Raw genomic sequence first — 25886 nt, forward strand, 5'->3', positions numbered from 1 at the left:
TCTCTTTATTATCCCAAAATTCAATTCAGTCTTGGGATGCTGAATTCTGAAGGATTTACTCTATAGAATTTTTACATGAAGAATATATAGCTAGAAACCATATTCACTGGCTACAGGTTCAGAGGATAAGAAGGATGGTGCCTCTGATGAACTGCTAAATTAAAAAATAAGCTTTGAATTAGATCATGGATTTAAAGATCTTTAGTATGCACACCACATTTTCCTTGTTTAGCTTTTAGCTTCCACTTATTTCTTTTCATGTTCAATGGTGAGTTTTTAAAAATTTTATTAGTGGAGAAGATTGGAATGGTTGAGGATGAGGTAGGGAAAGAGCATTGGAGAGTCCCATCTCCTCCTTACCGGTGTATCAACACCACACAGTGGGTCCTCATATTAAAGGGAATGACTTTCAAAAGGATGGATGCTAAAGGAAACACTTGGACAATACCATTTCTTGCGTGAGATTCTCTATAAATATGAAGACACGGTGTTACTATGATGTGACGTGACATGTATAGTCATAGTCATACGTCATACGTCATAGTCTTAAGTATTTTGATTTGCTTCTACACATTGCTATCGTTAAGCCCTTAAGAAAGAACTCAGGGCCACCAAAATTTAGAATAAAATATCTGATTTAGTGTAGTTCAATTTAGTAATATATTTAAGATATAATTAAATCTATATGCACTGAGTAAAGCAGGCCCCTCTGCATAGATTTCTAAGCCTGTAGAATTATACATTGGAAGAGAGTGAATAGCTTGAGGGGAAGGAAGGGAAGTTAATTAATGACGTGACTCATTTTCTTATTTATGCTTTTCTTTTGGATAAGTGATCGGTCTCATCACCCCAAAAGTATTTCTATTCAGTGTGTAGTTAGGAATTAAGTCTCTCTGGTTATACTGCTCTAAGGAATTATTAATGTGTACACTACACTACATGAAAAGAAAGGATTTTTACTAGATTGCTCTTCCTGTTTGCAATAAAAATTTTTGACTAGAGGATAGGAAAGGAAGTGACAAAGTAGGGGAGGGGACTTGGCAGGATGATCTCATAGCCAGTTCCCTTCATTATAAGGTCAGGGTCATGATTTTTAATCAGAAGATAAAGGCAAGAATATTAAATATTGCCATTCTGTTCTGACTTCATTTTAAACATTTTTGCTTTATCCTCTTCTAGACGATACAGCAAAGTCTGTAATAATTTGCTATTATTTCTTTCAAATGGGATTTTTAGTATTACTGGGTTGTAATTCTGCTAGTGAACGGTTTCATTGTTTCCCATAACTGGGCCTATTCTCTAGACAGAATTCTTGTCCTTTCTGTCCCCAGGACTGGACTTGCCCAAAATAAAGCCAGTGTACACTGTGCCAACTACCTGTCTCCTCAAAGCCCCTTGGTCAGTCTTTTCTTTCCACTCAGGAGCAGCTGACTTAATAATCAGCCTCTGAGATTTTAGTTTTTCATCACAGACACAGCAGTGTTGTGGTTTTCTGGATAACAAGGTTGTCTTTGCAGGGGCACATTGGAGATTAATTCTAGTATTTGCTAAGGAGTGCAGAGACCTAACAGAAGTCAGGACTCTAAGTAAGATAGATTGATCTTTTAGTAAACCAGGAAGGGTTTTGGGGGGTTTTGGGGGTTTTGTTTGTTTGTTTGTTTACTTTACACAAGGGCATGTATGTGATTTCACATTCTGTGGGCTACCCTATTTATAATACTGAGAGCCTGATTCCACTGAAGTTCATGGATCCCTCGTCATCACTAGGGGAAAAGGGCAAGATTTCTGAATCCTCTGTTAGGGGTTAGAGGAGAGATGGGTTGTAGGAACCAGCATTACCACCTTCAAAAATCATATCACCCCCATGAACCATGAAAGCATTTATATTGGCCCTGTGTTTTTGCAAAACACAGAAATGCCAAAAAAAAAAAAAGTCTTTGTTTAGTTACCAAATATGAGAGAATGATTGTTAATTCTTTTATCTCCAAGGGCTCTGAGAAAAAGTATCATTTCTGGGTGAATTCTAGCAAAGAAGAGGCACCATACCCACTTATTGGTAAGTTTCTGTGAAAATATAAGATGGATTGTGTTTTAATTATAGTTCTAAATGTCTCAGAGAATTGGTCATATGGTCCTAAATTTAAAAACTATTAAATAATTAATCCCATGTAATATTCACTTATTCATTTAATAAATACATATATCAAGTATGTCCTATGTGCAGATAAATGATAGCTCTTCATTCAAGCAACTAGTGGTGTAGAGGAGAAGAGAAATGTCAATTTTCCTTTCTTTTTTTTTTCACTTTACAAACAGAACTATTTTGTCAAACCTTTTAAAACTTTCTTTCTAAGAGAAAGCAAGATGTGCTGGAATTCCATTTTTCTTGTATATTTATTTTTCATATTTAGTTCTTGAATCTCCTTTCCTTTTCCTACCTTTTGCCTCTATAGAAAACCTTCTATGATCCAGTCATGCCTCTTAATCTATCAGTGAGTATTTAATACCTGCCCTGTACCCAGATCTTTGCTAGGCATCAAAAAAGAAAATGAAATTAAACCATTTAGATTCCTAAAAATCTTTATTGACTTATTTAGCAATAGGTACTACCTTACCAACTAACTACTTAGCTATTTCTCCAGCCAAATTTCCCAGCATCTGTTTTGAGGAATTACTGGTAAATAGGTCACATCTCACCTTATTTAAATCATTTAGCTACAAAAATATTTCTTGATCAGTGAAGTCCTTCAGTATAGTTAATGGAAGTAGGGCAATTAAAATAAGGGACAGCATCTGGAGCAAATCTTGAGATGATGACATTGATGATGACGATTTCTGTTAATGATTTTTAAATGCTTGCTATCTGCCTAGCATTATGCAAAGCATATCACATGAGTTATCTCATGTAATCCTTTCATTGACCTGTGAGATCACTACAGTGTAATTTAGGTTTCAAGTGATCTGAATAATCTAAATCCAAGCTTTTCTATGAAATGTATATTCTCAAGCTTTAAAGCAAGCCATCATGCACATAGCACAAAATTCCCTGCATTTCCAGTTTATTTCTTAATGTTGTCATTTGTGTAAAAGTCAATGAGCAACAATTAAATCTGTGATGAAAAGTCAAATAAGTACTTAAAATAGTTGTTTTAATAAAATATATTAATTTAATTAAAACTATGTAGGTAGTAACTGTCAGGCTTAAAACAACATGAAGCTTCATTTTTAACTCACTAAAAAGAAAAACATAGGATATGGGACATGGTTGTTACTTAGCAGCAATTCTCCATTGTATATTTTACTGCACCTTGCAAATTTCAGTTGTGGATTAGCTACTGGCTATTTTGGTAAATCAATTTTGTTTTATTGCTGTTATAGAAGTCTTTATTTTTCTGCCTTAGTCCCTGAAAGTTGCTGTAGTACTTAATATCAATGAAACATTGACACTGTATGCCTATGCGAGATGAAAAGGAAAAGTTCACTGAATTAGATTCAGTGATAAGTCTGGAATAGAAGAGACCTTACTCTCTGTACTTAAAAAGTAAACAAATCTACAGCACAATGGTACTTAAGAATTGAGAAAATGAAATTACTCAGCGTACTAAAGAGCAAAAACTGATATTGCAGTCAGGTGTCCAGGGTTTAGTTTTTCTAGTTTGGAAATTCCTCTTTGAATCTTGTTTTTGTGTCTCTCATACCCTGCAGTCTTCCTTCTAACTATTGCCTGTGAATAACAGCCTCAGAGTGGTGTGGTGGGAGGGAAGCATAAGTCAGACAAGCCAGCCCTTGAGTAACTCTAATTGTGTATAACTAATAAAGAGTATAAAATGTCTTCTTTCAGGTAGATATCTTGTACTGAATAATAGTAATAATAGTGATCTTTGAAATATATAGTTATTTGCCCTTTGTATTTAAATACTATTAACCACTGAATTTTACTTATTTGATCCTTATAATAGTGTGTGATGGGTAGGATAAATATTTTAAATCATGGATTTAAGGCTGAGAGAGGTAAGGGACTTGCTGAAGATTTACAGAGGTAGGAAGTGTCAAAGGAGAAACTAGAATGCCTTTCAGTATTCTCAGATGTGAACATAGGAAAAGTCAACATGATGCAACTCAAACTAACCTGTGCACTCCCAAACAAGATATTCTTTAAAGACTTTTTTCCCTTTGTTTCTCCTCTCTACCCCCCCCCAAAAAAAAACTACTTTGGTGGGGCCACCTGCATTACACAGTGGTCTCCAACTGTAAGAGTGTGCATGGCGATCGCTCAGTCAACAAAAGGATTCTTTATACCAAAAGTCCCAGGAGCAAATTGCAGAACATTCCAGTCTGCAGCACACATGCTCATACTGACACGGTGCCAGTCAGCCTGAAGTCTACATTTAGATTTTTCTCTGTATAGGACATGAATTCCCCTATGGGATTGAAATGGGTCACCTTCGAGACACGGCACTCCTGACGCAGGGGTCGAAGGACTCCCCAACACCTTCCAACCTCCAAGAGCCCTTCCTCATGGAACAGCTGCCCCAAGAGAAGCAGTGCCACTTCATCTTGAAGCCCAGCCAGCTGGCTGTGGCGCAACAACTGGGTGGTGAGTTTTCTCCCTCTTTCATGAGAGCCTTTTTTTAGCAAAACTTTTCATTCCTGAAAACCAAGTTTTCAAAGTTCTTTGCCTTTATACAGGCAAAGACCCAAACTTCCAGCCAGTTGAGGTATTTTTTTTCTTTTGAATTTTCTAAGTGTTTTGAAAGGAAAGATGGAGCTTTAGAAGATGGGTTTGTAAATCAGCGGTAGGAGTGACTGACGGGTAATCAGTGGTTGGTTGTGGTACAGTCTGTTCTTTCTTCACTATCCTTCCCCCTTTAACCTTATGCCCACTGCAGAGTCAAAGGCACCAGGCAGTGCGGCAGGTGCTTCAATGCCTTCTTTGTACTGTAATGCATTGCATTGTGTGTTCCCCCTAAATGATCACATTATTAAAAGAAGGCCATCAGTGATGGGTGTCAGGAGACGCTGGTGCCCTACCTGGATCCTGGCACTGATGATCATGTGAAGATGAAGGTAATTTCCACAGAAATCTCTCCTTAGCCTGCTAAGCTAATCTGAATTCCCTGGGAACATAGCCATCTGTTACCCTCCCCATAATAAAGACTCCAGAGTGATAAAAAGTGGTGTTCAACATAGGAGGACCATCATTAACTACCCTAACCTGTGTTTGAGCTTTAAACCCTCAGTCTGAAAGTAAGATTGTATAGAAATAAAAGCATATGTATCATAACAAAAAGTGTGAGTTGGAGGTGGGGGATAGCCGAAAATTGATGCTGAATGTTTGGAGCTGCTTCTGTAAACCTAAACAAACTGGGATACTCCATGGACAGTGGCCACTGTTTTATGCTCATCTCCACACACATGCATGTCCAGCCCTGTCTCTTTTGGTTGATGACCTAGCCTCAAACTTTATTCTGTATTGAAATCACTGGTCAGGACTCCTTCATCTTGCCAACACCAGCGATAAAAACTGACCCTGCATTTGCACCAGTCCTCCTCTCTTCCAGAGAGTTAAAGTGAGTTTTTGAACTCTAAGGCTGTTTACTCACATCTTTGGGGTGTTATGGAGACATTACAGTTTTCCATCCCCTGAAACATGAGCTCCATGAAGGCAGAGAGTTGAGTCTGTTTTGTTCACTGCTATGTTTTCAGCACCTGAAACAGTGTCTGCATATATAAATTGAACTCAATAAATATTTGTTGAATGAATTATTTTATTGACAGGTCTGTTGCTGGTACTCATTGAAGACACAAAGGGAATGTTGCCTTTATAACTAAGCTGAGGAAAATGGTGTTTTACTCTTCTATCTTTATACCCATGTTGTTCAAAATGATATCTTTGGGTCCCTTGTCAGTAAAATAAATTTATTTTAACTGACTTGACCAAAACAATCAGGGGTCAAGAATCCTAAGAGTTTTACCCAACTTTGTCAACAGCTTGCTTAATTAGACTGTAGACATCCTCTGTGTGTTAGTCCTCTGTTTCTCTCTGTTGGAAGTTAGGATGATATTGGTTGCAGCTGTAAGATGATTCACGCTAAGGGAATGGAGTGACTACAGACCCATGGTGGCAACCTACCTGTGAAACTGAAAATTTAACAAGCAAACCAGTTTTGTATTTTTTTAATACCCAAGATTTTGATGAACAGCTACTTTGGAAACCACTGACTTAGACCAGAGCTCAATAGACTTTTTTCTGTAAAGGGCCAGATAGTAAAATTTGCAGATCAAGAGACAGAATTGACGGTATTACACAGGTACTTAAATAACAAGAGGAAAAGCAAATTTTAACAAATTTTTTTATCGATGACATTCGATACATAGTAATAGAGTACGATTTTGTGTAGTACAGATCTACTAATGAGAGGAATTGGATTGTTTTGGGGGAATAACATTTCACTTAATTGAAGTGCAAAGTTAGTATTCCAATTGTCACCATTGATTGGAAAGTGTTCTGATATGTAATTAGGTTTTATGTATTTCATCATCTTTGAAAATACCTTTTCACACAAGTAGATACTGCCAAATACTGAGATACCATGCTACAAGTGTACAATTTTAATGGAGAATGTTTCTCTCTTCAGAGACATTTGTAGAATTTTGTTAGATTCTTCTTTTGATATTTGTCTTTTGGCATGTCGTTTCATTGCATAGTAATCACTTCCACTTGAAAGTTAGGTAGAAGTGAAAGGCTTTTGAAACATGAAATTCCTCTTTGCACAGGTTAAAGGATTTTTAAATGTAGAAATATCCTTTGCACTTACATTGAGGCAGGTAAATACTGCTAGACGTGTAGTTTGAGCTCAGAAAATACAACTGCTGCAGTTTTTTTTTATGGGAATGGAGATCTTGCTTCTTGTTTTGACTTTAGACGGCGAGAAAAGTGTGAAAGTAGCTTGGCATTACTTGATCACTAAATGTCATTAAATGTCAAAGTAGTGTTTTTGTTTTCTTTCAATAAATACCCAGCAGTGGAATTGCTGTGTCATATGGCTGCACTATTTTTACTTTTTGGAGAAGCCCCCATGCTGTTTCCCATAGCGGCTGCCCCAAGTTGCATTCCCACCAACAGTGTGTGAGGGTCCCCTTTCTCCACATCCTCACCAACACTTGTCATTTGTGTCCTGCTGATAATAGCCATTCTAACAGGTGTGAGTTTCTATCTCATTGTGGTTTTGATTTGCATTTCCCTGAGAATTAGTGATGTTGAGCATCTTTTCATGTGCCTGGTTGCCATCTTTATATGTTTCTTGGAAAAAGTCTCTTCAAATCCTCTGCCTATGTTTAATTGGGTTGTTTGTTTTTTTGCTGTTGAGTTATATGAGTTCTTAATATATTTTAGACATTAACCCCTTATCAGATATGTGATTTGCAAATAGTTTCTCCCATCAACTTATTGAAGTAGGTTGATTTTTCATTTTGTTGATGGGTTCCTTTGCTGTGCAGAAGCTTTTTAGTTTGATGTACTCCTGCATTTTTTCTTTCTTTGCTTTTCATTTTTGGTGTCAAATGCAAAAAAATAAAATCATTGCTCAGACCAGTGTCAAGTAATTTACCCCCATGTTTCCTTCTAGGAGTTGTATGATTTCAGGTCTTCTATTCACATCTGATCCATTTTGAATTAATTTTTGTGTATGGTGTGGTCCAGTTTCATTTTTCACTTACTGCTCTCCAATTTTTCCACTAGAACAAATCATAATAAAATTTATGTGGAATCACAAAAGACCTAGAATTGTCAAAGCATTACTGAAGAAAAAGAAGGAGGCTGGAGGAATAACCCTCCCAGACTTCAGACAATACTTCAGAGCTACAGTAATCAAAACAGCATGGTATTGGTACAAGAACAGACATCTGGATCAGTGGAACAGAATAGAGAGCCCAGAAATGAACCCACATCACTTTTGAAGAGACTGTCCTTTTTCCATTGTGTATTCTGGGGGGTATCCCAGTGGCCCTGCCCCTCAGACCAGTGCCTTAAAATTGGGAAATGAGTCTCTTTAACATGAAGTCAGTGATTTGGAAAGAACTGCTTCTGCCCTGAGACCTGGGGTGGGTAGTGTGCACACAAGTGCTCTAAGAACTGTTCCCCAGTCCACCACGGACCACAGATCTCCTGGGCATGAGCTCTCTTGGCCTTCAAAGTGAGATGTTTTAGGGGCTTGTCTCTCAGGTGCCAGACCTTAAAAGTTGGGGTGACCTATGTGGGGTACAAACCTTTCACTCCTTCTGGAGAAGGTCCGGGTTTTGAGGAGATTTTAAGTTCCCTCACAACTGTAGGTTGTTGCACCAGGGGTGGGGTTTATGGTGAGATTGTCTCAGCCTTTTCTAGCCACTTCCCTCTCATTTGCCCAATGTGACAGTCTCTCTGCCAGTTTTTAGGTTTTCTTCCAGAGAAAACTGTCGCATAGGTAGCTGTAGATATGGTGTGTGCGTGGGAGGAGGTGAGTTCAGGATCTTCCTATGTCACCATCTTGCTAAAATCTATTAAAGGGTTTTTTGTTGTGATTATTCTTTAACAATCTATGAGGACAGACTTCTGAGAATTATACTTTTTAATATTCAGCTCCCTAATTGAAGCATGGAGAAACACTGGCTTGGACCTTGTTGGGGCTGTCTGGGATGCTAAGACTTCCTGAACCCCACCGGCCCTGCATTTACATCTCCCTTACAGTTTTTATAGCAATTGCATGTCTTTTCATCAGTCTTTGACATTTGGAAAGTAAGAGCTGTGCATTAAAGCTCTGCAAGAAAGTAAACTTTAATGAGATTTTTTTTCTCTCAGTCCCAGAGGGAACGTGAGCTCTAAAATTGAATGTTGTACATTGTAAAAGACATGGCTGCAGCTGAAAGTATTTATAATAAAGTTCAGGACTCAATTTCTGCTTTATCCTCTGTCTGCACTCATAGGATAGCTGGGTATATAACTTTATGATAGAGCATTCTTCCTAAGTGTATGAAAGCTAAAAAAAAAAAAAAAAAAAAGCAAATAATTCTGATAGTTTTAGAAATAATGAAACCAGATTAAATGTGAGGAAACTAGACTGAGTAGAACTACTCATCATATGTAAACATACATACTCAACAAACATTTGCACAGATTGGCATTGCTGGCACCCAGGAACCCTGTCCTGGATTTAAGAATGGGTTCAGCTTCCTTTCCTGTTCTTTAAGATGGTGCGAGTTGGGGATGTCAGGACAGGAAGAAAGTGCTTTAGTTAAGCAGAGTCTGGGATTCCTTCCTGTCCACACACTTCCCAAAGGCTGTTAAACAAGTGGAGAATGGATGTGGGGAGGAGGTCCTCTTTCTGGGGAGGAGATTGGTGTCTTGGCAGCTCTGTTCAAGGCTGCTGTGGACCTATGCCCTGGGCAAAGTAACACTTTTCAAACATTATCCTACTTAATTCTCTCGGTGAGGCTGTGAGCTGTAGGTGGTGTTCTCATGTTAAAGTGAAGAAGCAGGATAAGTAACTTGCACAAATAAATGTCTGAAGTGGGAGTCTAGCTGGGCTCCTGACTCCTGAAACAAAGACCTCTACACCTGGGTGTATGAGCATTTATGATGCACTTCCTGTATCCTGAGGAAGCCAGGGGTGGATGATGGTCTAGATGCTGTTCAGTAAAATGTTTCCTATTTGATTATCTTCCCATGATGTGGCTTTTTTAGTATTTGGTTTATGTTGGTTATGCTGAGGAAATAAACAGTATGAAACACTTGATTGAAATGAGCACCGGGCACTGCCGACCGTGCCCCCCCACCCCCTGAATCATCTCCTTCGTGCCCCCCCGGAATCATCTCCTTCGTGTCCCCCCCCCGAATGTTCTCCTAGGTGTCCCCCCCCGGAATCGTCTCCTCGGTGCCCCGGCCCCTGAGATCGTCCCCTTCGTGCCCCGTGGTCAGAGAGAGCTGAGGGGTAAAGCACCATCTCTGGCAGCATGGTTGGCTGTCAGGGCCTCACAGCCAGAGCATGATGACCAGTTTCATGCACTGTCCCTGGTGAAAAATGTAGTCAGACTCTATGTGGGCACCACCTGGGGGCCCGTTCCCCTCAAGAGCTGTTTCGCATCTGCCCCACGCAACGCAGGCTTCGGAGGTCAGCCAGAGGCTTGGGCAGAATTCATGCCCATTATTTGGGTTGGGGCTCCCACTAGTCTGTCTGCTCCTTCCTGGGGTTCCCCCTTCACCCTCCAGCTGCTGTGGTCACGTCCATCTCCATTCTTTCTAGTTTTTTCAAACCAGCAAGAGGACAGGTTTCTCTCCAAATTTTAGTCACCCCTGCCACCCTGGGGCCTGTGCTCATGGAAGAAGCTGTAAAAAGGGGAAACTCACCCAGCGCCATGCCATTCCCTTCTTCCCAGGTGTAAAACTGTTACCTCCACTCTGTGCCTTCCTTTGGTCACTCTTTAGCGTCTTCAGGTCGGCTCTTGTATCTTTAAGTGTTGCCTGGAGTTTATAGCTGTTACCTGTGTGTATTTGTTTAGGCCAGGGGGTGTAGGTGGCAGAAAGGTCAAAAAGGACCCTAAAGAGCTGTCTTTTTAGGTATCAGGTCCTGTGCAGATCCATCCATTTTTTGTCTTAAAATTAGATGCAGATGACATCAGAACTGTTTTAGAACTATGATCTCACAAAACCGTGATTCACTGCTGACCTTTCTCCTGCCTGTTTTGTTCCTGCTGTCTTTTTTCACCTAAATGTCTGCTCAGCTCAATTACTGTTTGAGAATGATTTATTGATTACTTACTAGACATAAGGGATGATGCTGGATCCTCTACCTGTTGAAATCATGTTGATTCAAAATTCCCATCCAATGCAGGTGCCTGCAGGACCGCTCCCTCTCTCCTGACGGGGAGGCAGATGTGCTTCATGGTTCTTCTGAACGCCTCTGGTGCCTTGTTCCTCCCTTAGGACGTCTTATTTATTAATATACTTGCTCCCCCCCACCCACCCATCACCAGTCTTGTCCCCCCGTAAGATTATAAACTTTACTGTGGCAAGGGTGAGTCTCACTCATGTTTTCATCCATCCATGCTGCCTTAAACATACTTTTTAAAGTCAGAAACCAAAAAGATACATGAAAAGTCTGCAGTTGGAGAGAAAGGGGGGGAACACAGAGCATTAGCTTCCTGCCTCTGTGCTCGACAGCAGAGTGGGGCATCAGGTAGCAGAGCGTTCTTGTTCTCAGAGAGCACCTTCATAGCGACGCCTCCTCCCCTTCCCCCAGGTCTCCTCCCTCCCCTTTTCCTCCTCCTCCTCCTCTTCCTTCTCCCCTTTCCCCTCTCCTTCTCTCTCCTTTTCCTCCTCCTTCTTCCTTTCTTTTTCTCATTATTGAGTTGTGGTCTAATTTGATCTTCAGCTTTTTTGTTCACTTAGTCTCCTCTTTAAAATGGCCTGTGTGTTGGTATGAAATGCTTTGTGCTGTAAGTTCAGTAAAGGGGGAGCCCTTCTTTCACCTTTGAAAATTTGGTACCAGAATTCAAGCACATAGATCAGTGATGTCCCCAAAATGGGGGGGGGGGGAGAATAACCCAAGCGTTTAATGTTTCCTTACCTTATAAATTGCTGAGCCGTGGTGCTGAGCATACTATAAAATGGAAACTATAGAAATAAGATTAAGTGAATTAAATTAGTTTTGCTAATAATCTCACTTCTTCCTTAGATTCAGGTCAGAAGACGTTTAAAAGAAGAAGATCTATCATTAACTGGGCCTTCTGGCGGGGCTCGAGCACCCACCTGGACAACCAGCCCGTGTCACCAACGTCTCTGATGCCGGGACTGCTCTTCGGAGTGTCTTTGCCAGAAATCTGTGAGAACGACAATCTACCCAAACCTATCTTGGTAAGTCTTGTTTTGGTCTGTAACACTTAACAGGAAAGGTGAGCTCCGGAGGGAAAATGGAAAATTTGTGGACACTCATGGCTTTGGCTAAGAACCTTTACTATTACTTCAAAGAATACAAATCTTGACTAAACTATTGCAGCATCATAAGGCAGATGTGATGGGGAGAGATGGTCTCGTCTGCTGGCGGCAGGAAGGAGCAGCGTGAACCTGCTCAGATCAACTAGAGTCTGTCTGCTCCGTGAACGGAGATCGCACTTTATCCCCACGTTCCTCTCACATCCTTTCTTGAACCCTGTGTTGTTCAGAACATGACTCTTTTAGTCACCTTAGCAGCAGGAACTAAACCTCATACTTTTTATTAGTATTCTAAGTGTTTAGGCATGAAGATACATCCTCTGGCATTTAGTTACCTTTTTATGTACAACAGATCAGGTGAAAGCCACTGAATGTGTATGGTCTTCAGTGAAGGTAGTAAATGAACCCTGTCAAGCAGCATTTTTTGAGTGTCCAGTACCCTTCAGGCACCGTCCCGGATGCCTGGCACTTCATGCTCTGCTGTGTGTCTGTGAGTACCAGACGCTAGTCTAGTCACTTTATCGCTTGTCTTTCGCAACAGATTTAGAGGGTAGTTGTCACCATCGTCATCATCACCATCACCATCTCCATCATTCCTACTTTACAAATTAAAGCCCCACTCCCCCCCCAAAAAAAACCCTCAAGTTTACTGAAAGTCACACACAGCAAGCCTGAGCTGTAACTAGGTCTCAGGTCCTGTGGGTTGCATGTCTCCGACACCCACTTGTTCCTCCTCTGCAAGCATAGGATGTGCAGCTGGAAAGGAAGCAAAATGAAAGACTGATTGGAATGGAATGGGACAGAGAAAGCTTCCTGGAGGCGATGATTTTGGAGGCTGATTTTAAAAGAAGTCAACACAGGAAGTAGGATGAAGTGTAAAGTCGCATGAAAAGCAAGACAAGCAAGTGGAGGATGAGTTAGGCAAGAACATTTCCATGTCTGGGGACAAGATTTCGTGTTAGAGAACAGTGGGCAAAGAATAGTGAGACAGGAGGGAGGCGAGGTAACAGGTACCTTGAAGTGACTATTGGATCGCTGAAAAAGGACAGTCACATGAAAGCAAGTGTTGAAATGTAGCGAGAACAAATGGGAGAAAATAGATTTAGACACACACACACACACACACACACACACACACACACACACACACAAAGTGACTTTAATCCTCTGGCAGCCTGTCCAGCCCCAGCCCTTCAGTGCCTCCCGCCGGGCAGCCCCGGCCCCTGGCAGCCAGGGAGGGCAGCGGTGTGTTCTCCGGCTCCTTCTGCGTCAAGTGCCATTTTGATTTTTGTTTCCTTTGTTTCCCCGTAGGATATGCTTTTCTTCCTTAATAAGAAAGGACCCCTCACAAGAGGGATCTTCAGACAGTCGGCCAACATGAAATCCTGCAGAGAGCTGAGAGAGAAACTGAATTCCGGAGTTGAAGTATACCTAGACTATGAATCGGCTTTCGTGATAGCCTCTGTCTTAAAGGTGGGGAACGCACGCCCTTCGCCCCCCCCACAGTGGAGCTCTGGGGGAAGACAGCTGGGGTCCCTCATTATAACGAAGAAGCGTCATAGTTAGAGTCTCACAGCCAATTAGCTATGTGGTAAAAGTATTTGTAGCAGAAATTCTTGTGGCAAAGATGTCTATGGCAAATAGGTTTACTTACGGGAAAAAAAAAAAACCTGGAACCCAGCCCCATGGTCACTTAACTCACATCCATAGTTGAGTTAGACTTCTTCTAAAGTGTTTTCCTCCCCACATTCTTGAAAATGCCTCACGTCTTTGCAAAACCTAAAGTCAAAACGAGCTTTCAGCAGCACTCTTGACCACAGCAATGGCTTCTGCAGACCAGTGTCAGGCTGCCGTCTCTCAGCAGGCTTGGTGTGCGCCCGCACCAGGGGTAGGGACAGGGCCCCAGCCTGCATCCCAGGGCCTGAAGCATAAAACCCAAATTCCGGAAAACGTGGTGAAGAAGGCTCTTACGTGTCCCTACTCCCAGGCAATTGCTTACAGAACCGTGCTTTATGAATTTAGGAACAGTCAGATGTCTCTCGGTAAAAGGGCCATGTCTGCTCTTAAAACAATCCCTGCCACAGACTTTGACAATAAAGTATCACTCAGAAGAGCTGGAGAGTGGAAGCGGGGAGCATCTTGTCTGTTTTACACAGGGTTTGCACTTGCCTTTCAGTCGTGGAGCTCAGTAGAGATATGTGTGGTGCGCTAGCTGAGCGAGACCCATGTCAGGGATGTGTATGCATGGTGGATTTTTCTTTGCTTTTTTTTTTTATCATATAATTAGGCTTTCTCCCATCTCTTAATTTAAGAAGTTAAAGGCTATGTTTTAGAAGATTTTCCTAATTCTGCTATTCTTCACAGCACCATACTCCTCAAAATTTTGAACTAAATTGTTGAGGCTGTTAACAAAGAAGTTTGGATGTAAAAGAGTTAAGCTGCATTTCACATTGCAGAGAAAGTAATTGTACAAGAATAAGCAAAGGGCAAAAAATAATTCAAATGATTGGAAAGTCTGGTTAGATGGGTTCCAACTAATTAAAGCTTTGTGACCGTGGAACTGTGCTTTACTCTCAATTTTTTTCCAAGTGGTTGCAGGAAAGGAAGTACTTTTTGCCAAAAGTTATTGAGCTTTAGTTTTGTTTCTTGTTTTTGAGACTATTTGGGAGTGGTACTTAAGTTTTCCCTTAATTTTTCACTTAGGCTGGTTTTGCTTAAATATAAGCTTCACTCTGAACTATAATTGGAATAAAATTGCTTGAGAAAGCATAACTTTGACCCATCAGACATTTGAGAAAAAGTTCGTTTTTTAATCCTGTAGGAATCTCATCTCAGATTAATCTGGGAGCTCTGCTGATGGCCAAGGCTCTGCCTTTGGAGGGGAGGAGACTTTGAGTCGAGCACTGGGTGCTGGCAATTGTAATTCAGAACCAGCTTTCACATCCTTCTCAGCTGTGATGGTTGTTATTTCGTAACTTGTTATTCCAGCTGTGGAGAGTTCATTGCGATGTTACGACTTATCTTTCAAGTGTAGGTTTTAAGATTTAATGATGTTTTTCTTCAAGACAGATCATAAATATGTTTTCCACTGAGGTTTAAAAAGAGAGCTATTGTCACTGCCCCACTTTGAAATAACTGATTTCGGCTCTTCTGAATCTGACTTGTCAAGTAGGTGCAGCACTAAAATTAGTTAGGAATTATGAAAATTCGATAGCTTTCCCCCCAAAAAAGGTAACTTTTGTGATGACACATCTGAATCACGAGTATCCAGGTACGTCTCTCCTGGAAAATACAATAGAACAGAGAAAGACTTTAAATCAGTCACTTTCCTGCTTACTAACCACTCCAAAAAATTGTCTGATAATAGGTAACATGACCACGAAGAGGCTTTTAAATTATTTGAGAGCCTCAGCTATAGTTAGCTGGCCTTCCCTTGTCCCTCACTAATATTTGGCCATAGGACATACAGCAACATTTCAGTAATGACCCCTGCTACGTCTGCGACTGTGCTTGGCGTTGAGTGTATGCAGTGAAAGGCAAGGGTCTGGTCTGGTCCTGCCCTGAAGTAGCTCGTAGGCTTGTGGGAGACATGCTCACCTAATCAGCTGACTGCAGCACCGAGGCCCAAGGCTTCCATGTTAGTCACAGAAACACGACATGTTTTCTGTCACAAGTTGTGTGTCGCCTTTGGTAAGGCACATATGTAAGGCTGCTATTTGATTTTCCAGCAAGAATTAAAATTACTCCATTGCACACCTGTCTCCGTGTTGTAAGCAGGAACTTGCAAGAGGGTGGTCAGCCATGGGTCCAGCACTTAGACATAGAATTGGGTTTTCTCTGCCTGAAGTTTCCTAAGGTGGAGATCAGACTTCGCAAGCTTGGCTTGTTAGGACCGTGCCAAAAGCAACAGAGAGTGTTGGCCTAGAAAGGAAAGGAACATAGGACCAGGACCAAAGTGTGTTTACTTTTAAACTTTTTTATAAACAAATGTCAAACAACAACCTCCCTTGGTCAGATCCTACTTGTGTCATAGTCTGGTTTCACCCACACCCAGCCCCACAAGTGCTCTCAGCAGGAGTCTCGAAGGCCGAGAAGCATAATGTACCAGGGACATGTTATTTAATATACATTAGGGATGAGGGTGCTGCCCCAGGCTCCCAGAGCCAGCCATAGCCTGGAATGCCATCTCCCCCCCTATGAAGAATACAGAGAGACACTCCAGACACCTCTGGATGGAATTAGTCACCAATGCCACTGGAATCTAAAGTTCTAAATTACCAGGGACTTTGTGTTATTTACTACCCTGTTCCTGGCACCTCAAACAGTGCCTGGCACAGATGAGTAAATATGTGTAGAATGACTGGATGACTGACTACCACATTATGAATCTCACAGATACCTTCGTGCATTCCTTTTAACTAGTGATTTGAGAGAGAGAAAAAAAAAAAAGATTAGGATGGTTTGCCAGACCCTGCCATGTTATACTAGTTTGCTAAGATGTATACAAACAGGAGGTTTCAGCCCAAACAGGTTGTCCTTTATCTTTCCCACTGTACTCCAAACCCCAATTTCCCTCTGGTTTTTTGTTAGAAAAAAAATCAAAGCATATTTTTCTCTGTGTGCACATCACTGGAGGGCTGGCGCAGAGCTCTGTGTGTTCCAAAGAAGGGAGGACTGAACTTTCCAATAAAGTGTCTTCTTTCTAATTTCTCCAATACAAATTATTAGAATAACAATTTAAATTTTTTTCCCTCTATGTAAGGATTTTCTACGGCACATTCCGGGAAGCTTATTATCATCAGATCTCTATAATCATTGGGTCTGTGTAATGGACAAAGGAAGTGACGAGGAAAAAATAAATGCAGTTCAAAGGTAATTATTCCAATTTGGTCATTTCTCAAAAATACTTTTTAAAAAAACTTATTTTATAAGCTTGTCTGTTAATGTAATAATAACTATCAAAGTCATATCCATAGGGGCCAGTTTAAAAATAGACTTATGCTAGCAACTGTTGTTGTTATTATTGGTTTTTTTCCTAATCTTATTAATGTGGAATACTCAACCATTGTACACCTTCTGTATATTCTAATCTGATAGGCACTGAAACCCATTAGACTAATAGCTAATACTGTAGACCCAATCTACAATTTATGACCTTAATTTTGGTAAATATATAACTAACCAGATGATTCCTTATACACTTCATTTAGGAGCCGAATTCATACAGAAAATTCCTTCCCCTCAAGGAGCTCACAGTCTAGTAGAAATAGACAGATAAAACCCAGAATTCCAGTGCAGCACAGTCAGTGCCGTGACAGGGGTATGTGGAGGAGGGGACGTAAGGACAGTCCAGAGAGACAGTCAATTAATTGAAAAGTGTCAAGGGAAAAGGGAGTTGCAAAGCCTCAGCCTGATCACAGAGATTGCATTGTCTGTCCTCATGGAAAGGGAAGTGGCCGGCAGAACCCAGCACCCCCATTCCTGAGTATTTCCCACATCATAAGAGAATAGAAAAGAAGTGTCCATTAATGAAAAGCAATGCTTGCATTTCTGTGAAACCCAAGAATCCCAGTATCATTTATTTGCAAACGCTTGTTTAGTGCAGTGTTATCTTGAGCAACTTTCAAATGTAAATCATTATCTACATGCAGCTACTGATGGTGTAAGTGTTGAAGACACCAGACTCAGAGCCATGAACAAAATGCTGTCTCTGCTTTCGTGACAGCTTGGTGGGAACCGTTCAGAGACAGGGAACCTGAGATTCTGTATGTTGTTGCTCATTGTCTAAAACTTTATATTCTAGAAGCTATTAAAGGATGATTTTTAAAAGGACAGAATTATGGCTCTCATATAAATATGCACACATAAAAGAAATTTTATTTAAAACATGAATTAATAAAGAGAAGTACTAAGACGTTACTGCCGCCGGTTCAGAGAAGACGGTTAACTACTACAAGTTATAATAGTTGAATCAGAAATGCTGAAATGAACTTATAAATAGATATAAAAACCAAAACTGGCTTTTTCTGCTGGGGCATGAGGCAGTGCAAGTAAATCACGTGTCTCTTCACCAGAGAGAATTTTCAGGTCTATGGACAAGTATTATGTGTCCATATTGCTGTCAATATTCTATAGTTTACAGAGGTGTAAAATAACTCAAAGGCTCAGGGCCCCCTCAGAATCTGACACCCCAAAAGAGCACACTAGGCAAGGCCTTAATTTCCACTGAATACATTCAGTAATCTTTTGGCCCGTTGTAATCTGTCATAATTTGTCCCTAGAAAACCATACTCATTGTCAGTCTGTGGTGCTGAAGAAGCACCTCTCTGGTATTTATGCAACAAGAGTCAGATTACCTGATTTTCTTCCCCAGGTTGTGATACAGGAAAGCGGGGCACGAGAGGAGGGCTGTGTCCCAGGTCTCACTTGAGTCCCTGGGATGCGCCCCGCCAAGTGAGGGTTGTTGGCTTCACGCAGGAAAGAATTCAAGAGCGAGCCCTAGTTGAGTAAAAGTAGATTTGTTTAGAGAGATGTACACTCTGTAGACAGAGTGCAGGCCGTCTCAGAATGCAGGAGAAGGGCAGAGGGGAGCAGGGTTGGGTGTTTAGTTTAAAGGAGAAGTAGACACACAGTCCATAGACAGAGTGCCGGGCATCTGGGAAGGTGAGGGAGCAAGAGAGTCCATGAGGCGCGGTGTTGTGAGTTTTTATACGTTAACAAGTGAGAGGATTACTCCAACTGCTTTGAGGAAGGGGCGGGGATCCCCAGGAATTGGGCCACTACCTTCTCCTTGACTTTCATGATCAGCCTCAGAGCTGTCATGGCACCTGTGGGTGTGCCGTTTGCGGTGCTAGTACATTACAGTGTGTGTGAGGGAGCTCAGGGTCCGCTGGAGGTCAGCTCTCCATCCATCCTGGTCCTCAAGGTCCATCAGGAGTTGACTGTTCCTCCACCTTGGTGCTAACTGCTGTGTCATTCCTTTAATGGCTGTATCCTGCCCCCTTCCCTCCCGTCTCAGTTACAGGTTCTTGTTGGAAAAAAGTAACAACCATGAATATATATATATGTACACACACACACACACACACATATATATGTATATATATATATATATATACATATATATATATATATATACATTTCCTGGATGGTAGTACATGATGGTGAATGATAATTTAAAAATTCCTTATCAAGTACAAAATCGGAACAGTAGGAAATATACTGTTATAAGCTTGACTGACGTGTGAAAGTGGGACCACTGAGATAAAGAGACATGGGACAGAACTGACCTTAGAAGCTGGTAGAGCAGAGTGTAAGCTCTCAGGATGGAACTGGGTGTCTTTGTGGCTGAGGCTTGAAAGGTTCTCACCCAGAGACAGAATATACAAAATAAATGAATAATCCCCCTGAGTCTTACTCTCTCCCCTCTGTAAGACAGTCCTCGCTTTGCACGTACTGTATGAGCTGACACTCCTGCATACCTGAACTATGTTTCTGCTTCGCGTGGTTCCCCATGAAAAGCGAAGAAAGGTTGCCCTGTCTACAAGTTTTCCATGAAATGTCTTGCTTAAAGAGCACCTTTGTCTGTCTTTAGGCTGTTAGACCGGCTCCCAGGAGCGAATGTTGTTCTGCTAAAGTATCTTTTTGGGTTATTGCACAAGATTGAAAAACACGCGTCATCGAATCAGATGAATTCATTTAACTTAGCGGTGTGCATCGCTCCAAGCATCCTTTGGCCTCCTGCTTCCTCCAGCCCCGAACTAGAAAGTGAATTTACAAACAAGGTAATGAAGTTTTTCATTTTTCTGCCCTGGGGGACTGAGTCCCCGTTTTGAACCTAAAGTTTGGGGTATTAATTCTGAAAGACATGTCCTTAAGTACATCTTCTTATAAGTCTGAGTTCATCAACTGTTCCGTCCTCTCCTGGTAGACTGCAGAAAGGTGATTTCTTAAGCAAAGAAAGTGATAGTAATTGGGTTACTTCTGTTTTCCCTTTAAGGAGGCAAAACAGCTGTGACTGACTGAAACCATAGAGGGGGAAGAGCAGTTGATAAGATTTTAAAAAGAAACAAAAGACTTTGAAATTGAACAGGCGCAGGTGGAAATCTCAACCCTCCCCACTTGCCAGATGTACAATCTAGGGCAGAATTAGTTACACTGATCCACAGTTTCCTCATCTAACACAATGGAGGTGGGGATGGTACCTCACTCACTCAGTACGTACTTGAAATCACACTCCTGCAGTACCTGGTGGTTAGTACAAGGATGGGGCACTGATTCCTCTTCCTCCCAATGTTCTGCCTGCTCCTTTGCCTCAGCTACTGGGGCAAGAAGACTATGGAAAGGTTCCAGTATATCTCAGTGGAGGCACAGCGCTCCCCAGTGAGCTCTTCTCCAAGCATCTCCAGTTCTGGCTCCTCAGGGAGGGAAACGCATAGGAAGAGGCTGGTCAGGGAACATGTACGCTTTTCTCTCCAGCCGTCTCTCTCCTTCACAGTAAATCCACAGAGGATGCCCACCTCCCACACTTATGACACCTGCCTTTTACATAAGAAACATATTTTATAAGTCTTTATCTAACGATGCTCCATGAATTTTAATAAGAAAGTATATTTCTTCATCCCAAATGCCCTGTACAGAGAATATTTAAATTACCCTAATTTTAAAGACAGGACCATTAGTATCAAAATGTTAGCATTAAACCAAGGCCACAAATAATAACTTTAAGCCACTGATTAAAATCAATTTCTATACTCAAACTACTCTTGTTTTTTTAGGGGAAATGGTTCTGTTTAGTTTCTAAGCAGACATGAACTTTGAATTTTTCTCAGGATTCTTTCGCTTTTTTTTTTTTGGGGGGGGGGGTTTGAACCAGGATTCGTATATGAAGTGTGATTTATAGGTGCACTATGTGAAAAGTAGCCCTTCATTTTTGTTCCTTTTTTGTGCAGGTTTCTCTGCTTATACAATTTTTGATTGAAAATTGCTGTATAATATTTGGAGAAGAAATCACTTCCCTTTTGGAAGAGGTTTCAGTGACATGTGATACGAAAGAGAAAGCCTCAGGTATTGTGAATAATGGGGTTGTTTTTGTGTGTGAGAAATAGACACACATGTGAAGGTCAGTGAGGGCACCGGTTACCCTGCAGCCCAGAGCAACTCGGGTGAAGGGGCCTCTCACCTGAGTCAGGGGCTGAGGGCTTCTGCCCCTTCCTTAGAAGGCCTGCTCGTAGGTCAGGCTGTGTTAACACTGTGGTCGGGTTACCTAGTGTATAAGACAAGGTTCCCAAACTCCAAGAAGTTGTTAGTGGCAGAATTTTAACTTTTTTTTTAAATAAAACCTTACAAGGATATACAATAGAACAATTAACAGACTTACAATATAACAATATTGTTACAACATATTGTTACAATATCTTACAATATAACAGAACTGCTGTGGTTGAAACTGGAGTAGGAGACCCAGAAGCAGGCCTGGTCTGGTTCCTCCTCATCTTCCTCTCCGAGGTCCCTGACACCTCTCAGAAATCCAGCACCCTGCAAAACACTTGAGAAAACAGCTAGCTTCATGGGGCGGGGCAGGGTGTGTGGGGCTTGAAGACATTCAGCCTTCCAAAATATGAATGCCTGTACCACCAATTCTTGGTTATCTTTGAACAATTATTCTGTGCCACCATAACATTAGTATCTTCTCCTGTAATTGTGGGAAACCATAACATCTAACTGGTATGATTGCTGTAAAGAATAAACAAAGTAATAGATATTAAAGAACTTTGTCAAAGGGAAATTGATAAGGTTGGTAAATGGTTTCTCTGAGACTAATAGAGTTAATTAGGTATATCCACCAGCTAATCCATTTAAAAGACAGTCTTATTCAGAACCTGAGTGTTCTGAATAAGTGCATTAATTTCTTCATATTTTTTACCATTACCTGGTATTATGACATGTCTTCATTGCTTTGAGGAAATCTTACTTAAAGAAAGGCTATTTCTTCAGGGACTGAGGTAAATCTAGTATACCCCAAGAATTTACTTTTAGTTTCTGCACTAACAACTAGAAAGATTATGAAAGATGCTTTCTTTCTTGAGAGTAGGAATTTAAAAAATCTGCATGAAAACAGAATTAAACTGAACAGCATAGTTGTTTAGTTTTTTTTTTTTTTAAGGCAGCGTGTATTTGAGGCAAGTGCAAATGTTAATCATGGTTTGATTTTTTTCGACAGATAACTCTTTCTTCCAGCTGAATGACTCCTCCTATGACAGCCTGGAAAATGAGCTGAACGAAGAAGTCGATGCTCCGTGCAGTGACTTGGTAAAGAAACTCAGTCTGGGCAGCAGAAGCATGGACTCCATGTTAACCCTCAGTGACTATGACCTTGAGCAGCCTGAGGTGGAAAGCATTTTAACCCTGAGCGACTTTGACTTAGACCATCCTGAAGATGAAGACGTTCAGGTGGAACAGCCCGGTGAGCCCGAGCCGGTGACCGTGGCGGCAGTGTACAGAAAGGCCTCGCTGCAGGACCAGGCCAGTGCCCCCTCTGGCATGAGCACCCCCAGCCACCTGTCCGCAGCTATGGAAGATGCTCCAAAAACCCCGAGGCAACAGCGGCGCTGCTCGGAGCCCAGCATCGGCTACCTGGGCTCAAAGCTTTCCTTTCTCAGGGCGTTTTATCCGAAAAGGATACGCAAGTCGAGCTGTGATGCAATCCTCCTGAAAAAAGATGAGAACCATCTGAGTCAGAATCCACCCCTCCAGGAAGAGGGTAAGACAGGTTTTAAAACAAGTTTAGTCACAGACACTGATGTCAAGAAAAATGCCACTGATAAAAATGATAAGAAGAAAAGCTGGTGTGATAGCGAAGGAAATCATGTAAACCTTTTTCCTAAATCCAAGCCAGTGACCATTTCTCACAGCCACCTGTCTTCACACGATCGTCCCAGGAACCAGCCCTTCACTGTGGACACGGCTGGGTACTCCCCACCATGCACAGCAGAGCCCCTCAAGGGCTCAAGGAGGCAGCGGCGCTGCTCAGAGCCCAGCACTGATGACCGACGCTGCAAACTGACCTATCTCAGGGGACTTTATTCAAAAAAGAAGCAGCACAACACGAGCTGTGACACCAGTCTCTTGCACAGAGAGGAGGATTATCTCAAGCGGCACAAGTCTTTGCAGATGGAGGGGCAAAAGCTTATCAATCAGAGCTTGGTCATGGGGATCGAGGTTGGCAAGAGTGGTGCCGCAAACCAGAACACTGAGAAGGTCTTCCCTCCAAGATTAAACATTTGCCCGAGGAGTAGCTGTTCCAGCTTGTCCTCCCCGGACACGTCCCCATCTGGCTCGCCAGTAAGCTCCCAAGACAGCGCATTTTCTCAGATTTCTGAACAATCGGTGTTTACACCCACTGAAACATCCTCTCCAATAGATTGCACTTTTCAAGCTCAAGGAAAACAGGAAGAGCTTTCTTCTGACTTTAGCAGTTCCAGCCTCATTTCTGGAATTCCCGGTCCCTCATCAGGGCAGGCCAGCAGCCACCAGGCTCATACAAAAAAGGACAGCCTAGAGGGGCATTCACAAATGCGTTCTGTAAGTCTTCACCCCAGCACATGGTTGAGAAATGGTATAGCCAGTTTGAAAAATTGGTCTCTCAAAAAGAAGGCAAGGGCACCGAGACCAGAAAACAATAAAACAGGTTCTCTAAAAGGACCCACGGAGCCACCTCCACGTGCTCCTGGCATTCCAGAAGCCAGCGCACTGCAAGAGAGACAGACAGACATTCCCCAAAGGGCAGCCGAAGGGCTTGGAGCTGTGCAAACAGCCCAGTCCTGTAGTTCTTACCCCAGCCAGGACTCAGAGAAGGATGGTAGCTCTCCATCCAGCCTGGCAGAAGACGGACTTGAGCTTTGTATGAAGTCGCCTGAGGAAGGAGAGAAGGATGGGCAGTGCTCTCCTGGTACTCTGCCTCTAGAAGGATCCTCACCCAGCTCTTTGCCAGTGGATGACGTGTCCAGCCCAGACTCAGGGCCAGCAGTGGTTTCTGATGTTGAGGACACGCGTGTAACCAAAGACATTTAACCACAATCAGAATCTAATATCTGCAAGGACAGAAACCGGGCTACTAATAACATAAAGATAATAATTACTATGACCCCTGTGTATAGAATAACCGAGACAGGTAGCATCGGGGTTATCACTGCTGATACTTAGAACAACAAAAGAATCCTCTTTGTTGAGACTATTTGGCAAAAAGTCAAGGCTAAAAGATTTTATCACCTAACTGGGAGGCTTTTCCTTTTTGGAGCATGGATTGATCCTGTCATGCATTTTAAGGGATCCCAGCAGAGGGCTAAAGATGCATCATCTTCTCTAGAGGAAACATGCCTTTGATGACGCTAAGAAGGCCAGGATATCAAAAGTGAAGAATAAAAGCCATGGGCAGAGGGGGAAGTCTGCAAAGAAACCATCCACATTCCATGAAATGTTTGTAATAAGTAGCAAGAAAAATGCCACCAATCAAAGCATTAAGAAGGAAAGCATGTCAGATGATCGAGGAAATCACGTCAGACTTTTCCCCGAAACCAAGCGAGTGGCCAGTTCTGAGACATCTCATAGTCAATCACGTGCCCTCACAGAATCATTCCAGGTACCAGCCTATTAAGGCAGCTAGTGTGGAAGAAACTCAAGGGATTCGAGCCACGAGTACCATGACATCATAGTTTTTGTTGGTCAGTTTGTTTTTCCATGAGCGTTTCACTGCTCTGCAGAGGCCCCCGGACACAGCTGTGGGGAGAAAGAAGGAAATGGGTGCTCATTTCAGTGTTCTTTCCAGAGGTGCCTGAGCCAGGAACATTCTCCAGAAATGTACTTTTTCCTCCTAGGAGGTGCCCTCCTGACAGCATTGGCTGTTCTTAGTGAGGAGGAAGAGTCTGCAACAACAGTCCTTCCTTTGTTACACGGTCACTGTTGCCAACAGGTGATCAAAGCAGGACTCCTCTTTGCTGAAATGTTTTTCTGCAGCCTTGCCTCTTGGATTAATCAGCCAGAAAAAAAATTGCTGATAAATCCTCCTTTTCTGATGGCCATTTAACAGCCGAGAGAGCAGTTTTGAGAGCTGGCAGGTTGTAAAGAGTCACAAAACAGAAGAGCCACCACAGTGGCTGTCTGGCCTTCTTTCAGATACTCCTTGACGCTGGATTTTCTGACCTCCAGAAGTTTTTACATCATTTTGTCCCAAAATGATTCACGGTGTATACCCCACTGGTTTATTCCAGCGGGGTACACACCACCGTGCGTACCCCACTGGTTTATTCCAGCGGGGCATACACGGTGGTGTATACCCCATTGGTTTATTCCAGCGGGGCATACACTGTGGTGTATACCCCATTGGTTTATTCCAGCGGGGCATACACGGTGGTATATACCCCATTGGTTTATTCCAGTGGGGTATACACTGTGAATCATCTTGGGACAAAAAGATGTAAAAACTTCTGGAGGTCAGAAAATCCAGCGTCGAGGACTGTCTGAAAGAAGGCCCGACAGCCACTGTGGTGGCTCTTCTGTTCTGTGACTCTTTACAACCTGCCAGCCCCTCTCTCTCAAAGGTTACACCTCTCCTGGATTACCTCCATGGATTATTAGGCCTTGCCAGACAGTACGAAGGGACAAGCAGGAATGGCTGCGCACCTTCCTTCATTTTAAACACTTACTTATTAGAAATTGCTTAGAACCCATTTGACCTCTTTAATTCAAATTCCGATGGCCCTTTCTCCCACAAACTTGCTTATTCCAAATCACTTTTCTTAGCCACCCAGAAACTTTCATGCCAAATATGCTTCCCCTGTTGTCCTAACGATTGCATTTTTTCGTTGTAAAAAAAAAAATATTTTTTCTGTAAGCTAGAAGTCCTTTCAGTATTAGCCATAGG

General features: G+C 42.1%; 1 protein-coding gene across 1 annotated transcript; it reads left to right on the plus strand.

Moving 5' to 3' along the window:
• Positions 1-4500: 4500 nt before the first annotated feature.
• LOC105072776 (rho GTPase-activating protein 20) lies at positions 4501-25090 on the plus strand. The gene is made up of 7 exons (XM_074356963.1): positions 4501-4597; positions 11709-11887; positions 13277-13438; positions 16728-16837; positions 19560-19749; positions 20917-21031; positions 22188-25090. The coding sequence occupies exons 1-7, from the start codon at positions 4519-4521 to the stop codon at positions 24035-24037; spliced, it is 2685 nt and encodes an 894-aa protein (XP_074213064.1). The 5' UTR covers positions 4501-4518; the 3' UTR covers positions 24038-25090.
• The last annotated feature ends 796 nt before the right edge of the window (positions 25091-25886 follow it).

The sequence above is a fragment of the Camelus bactrianus genome, chromosome 33, assembly GCF_048773025.1.
Source record: "Camelus bactrianus isolate YW-2024 breed Bactrian camel chromosome 33, ASM4877302v1, whole genome shotgun sequence".
NCBI classification, from domain to species: domain Eukaryota; kingdom Metazoa; phylum Chordata; class Mammalia; order Artiodactyla; family Camelidae; genus Camelus; species Camelus bactrianus.

Excerpts from the sequence above, each read along its gene's own strand:
- LOC105072776 (XM_074356963.1), top strand. The coding sequence starts at position 4,519 with ATGGAACAGCTGCCCCAAGAGAAGCAGTGCCACTTCATCTTGAAGCCC. Across the intron at positions 4,598-11,708 it reads TGTGGCGCAACAACTGGGTG|ATTCAGGTCAGAAGACGTTT; the intron begins GTGAGTTTTCTC and ends CTTCTTCCTTAG. Across the intron at positions 21,032-22,187 it reads TACGAAAGAGAAAGCCTCAG|ATAACTCTTTCTTCCAGCTG; the intron begins GTATTGTGAATA and ends TTTTTTCGACAG.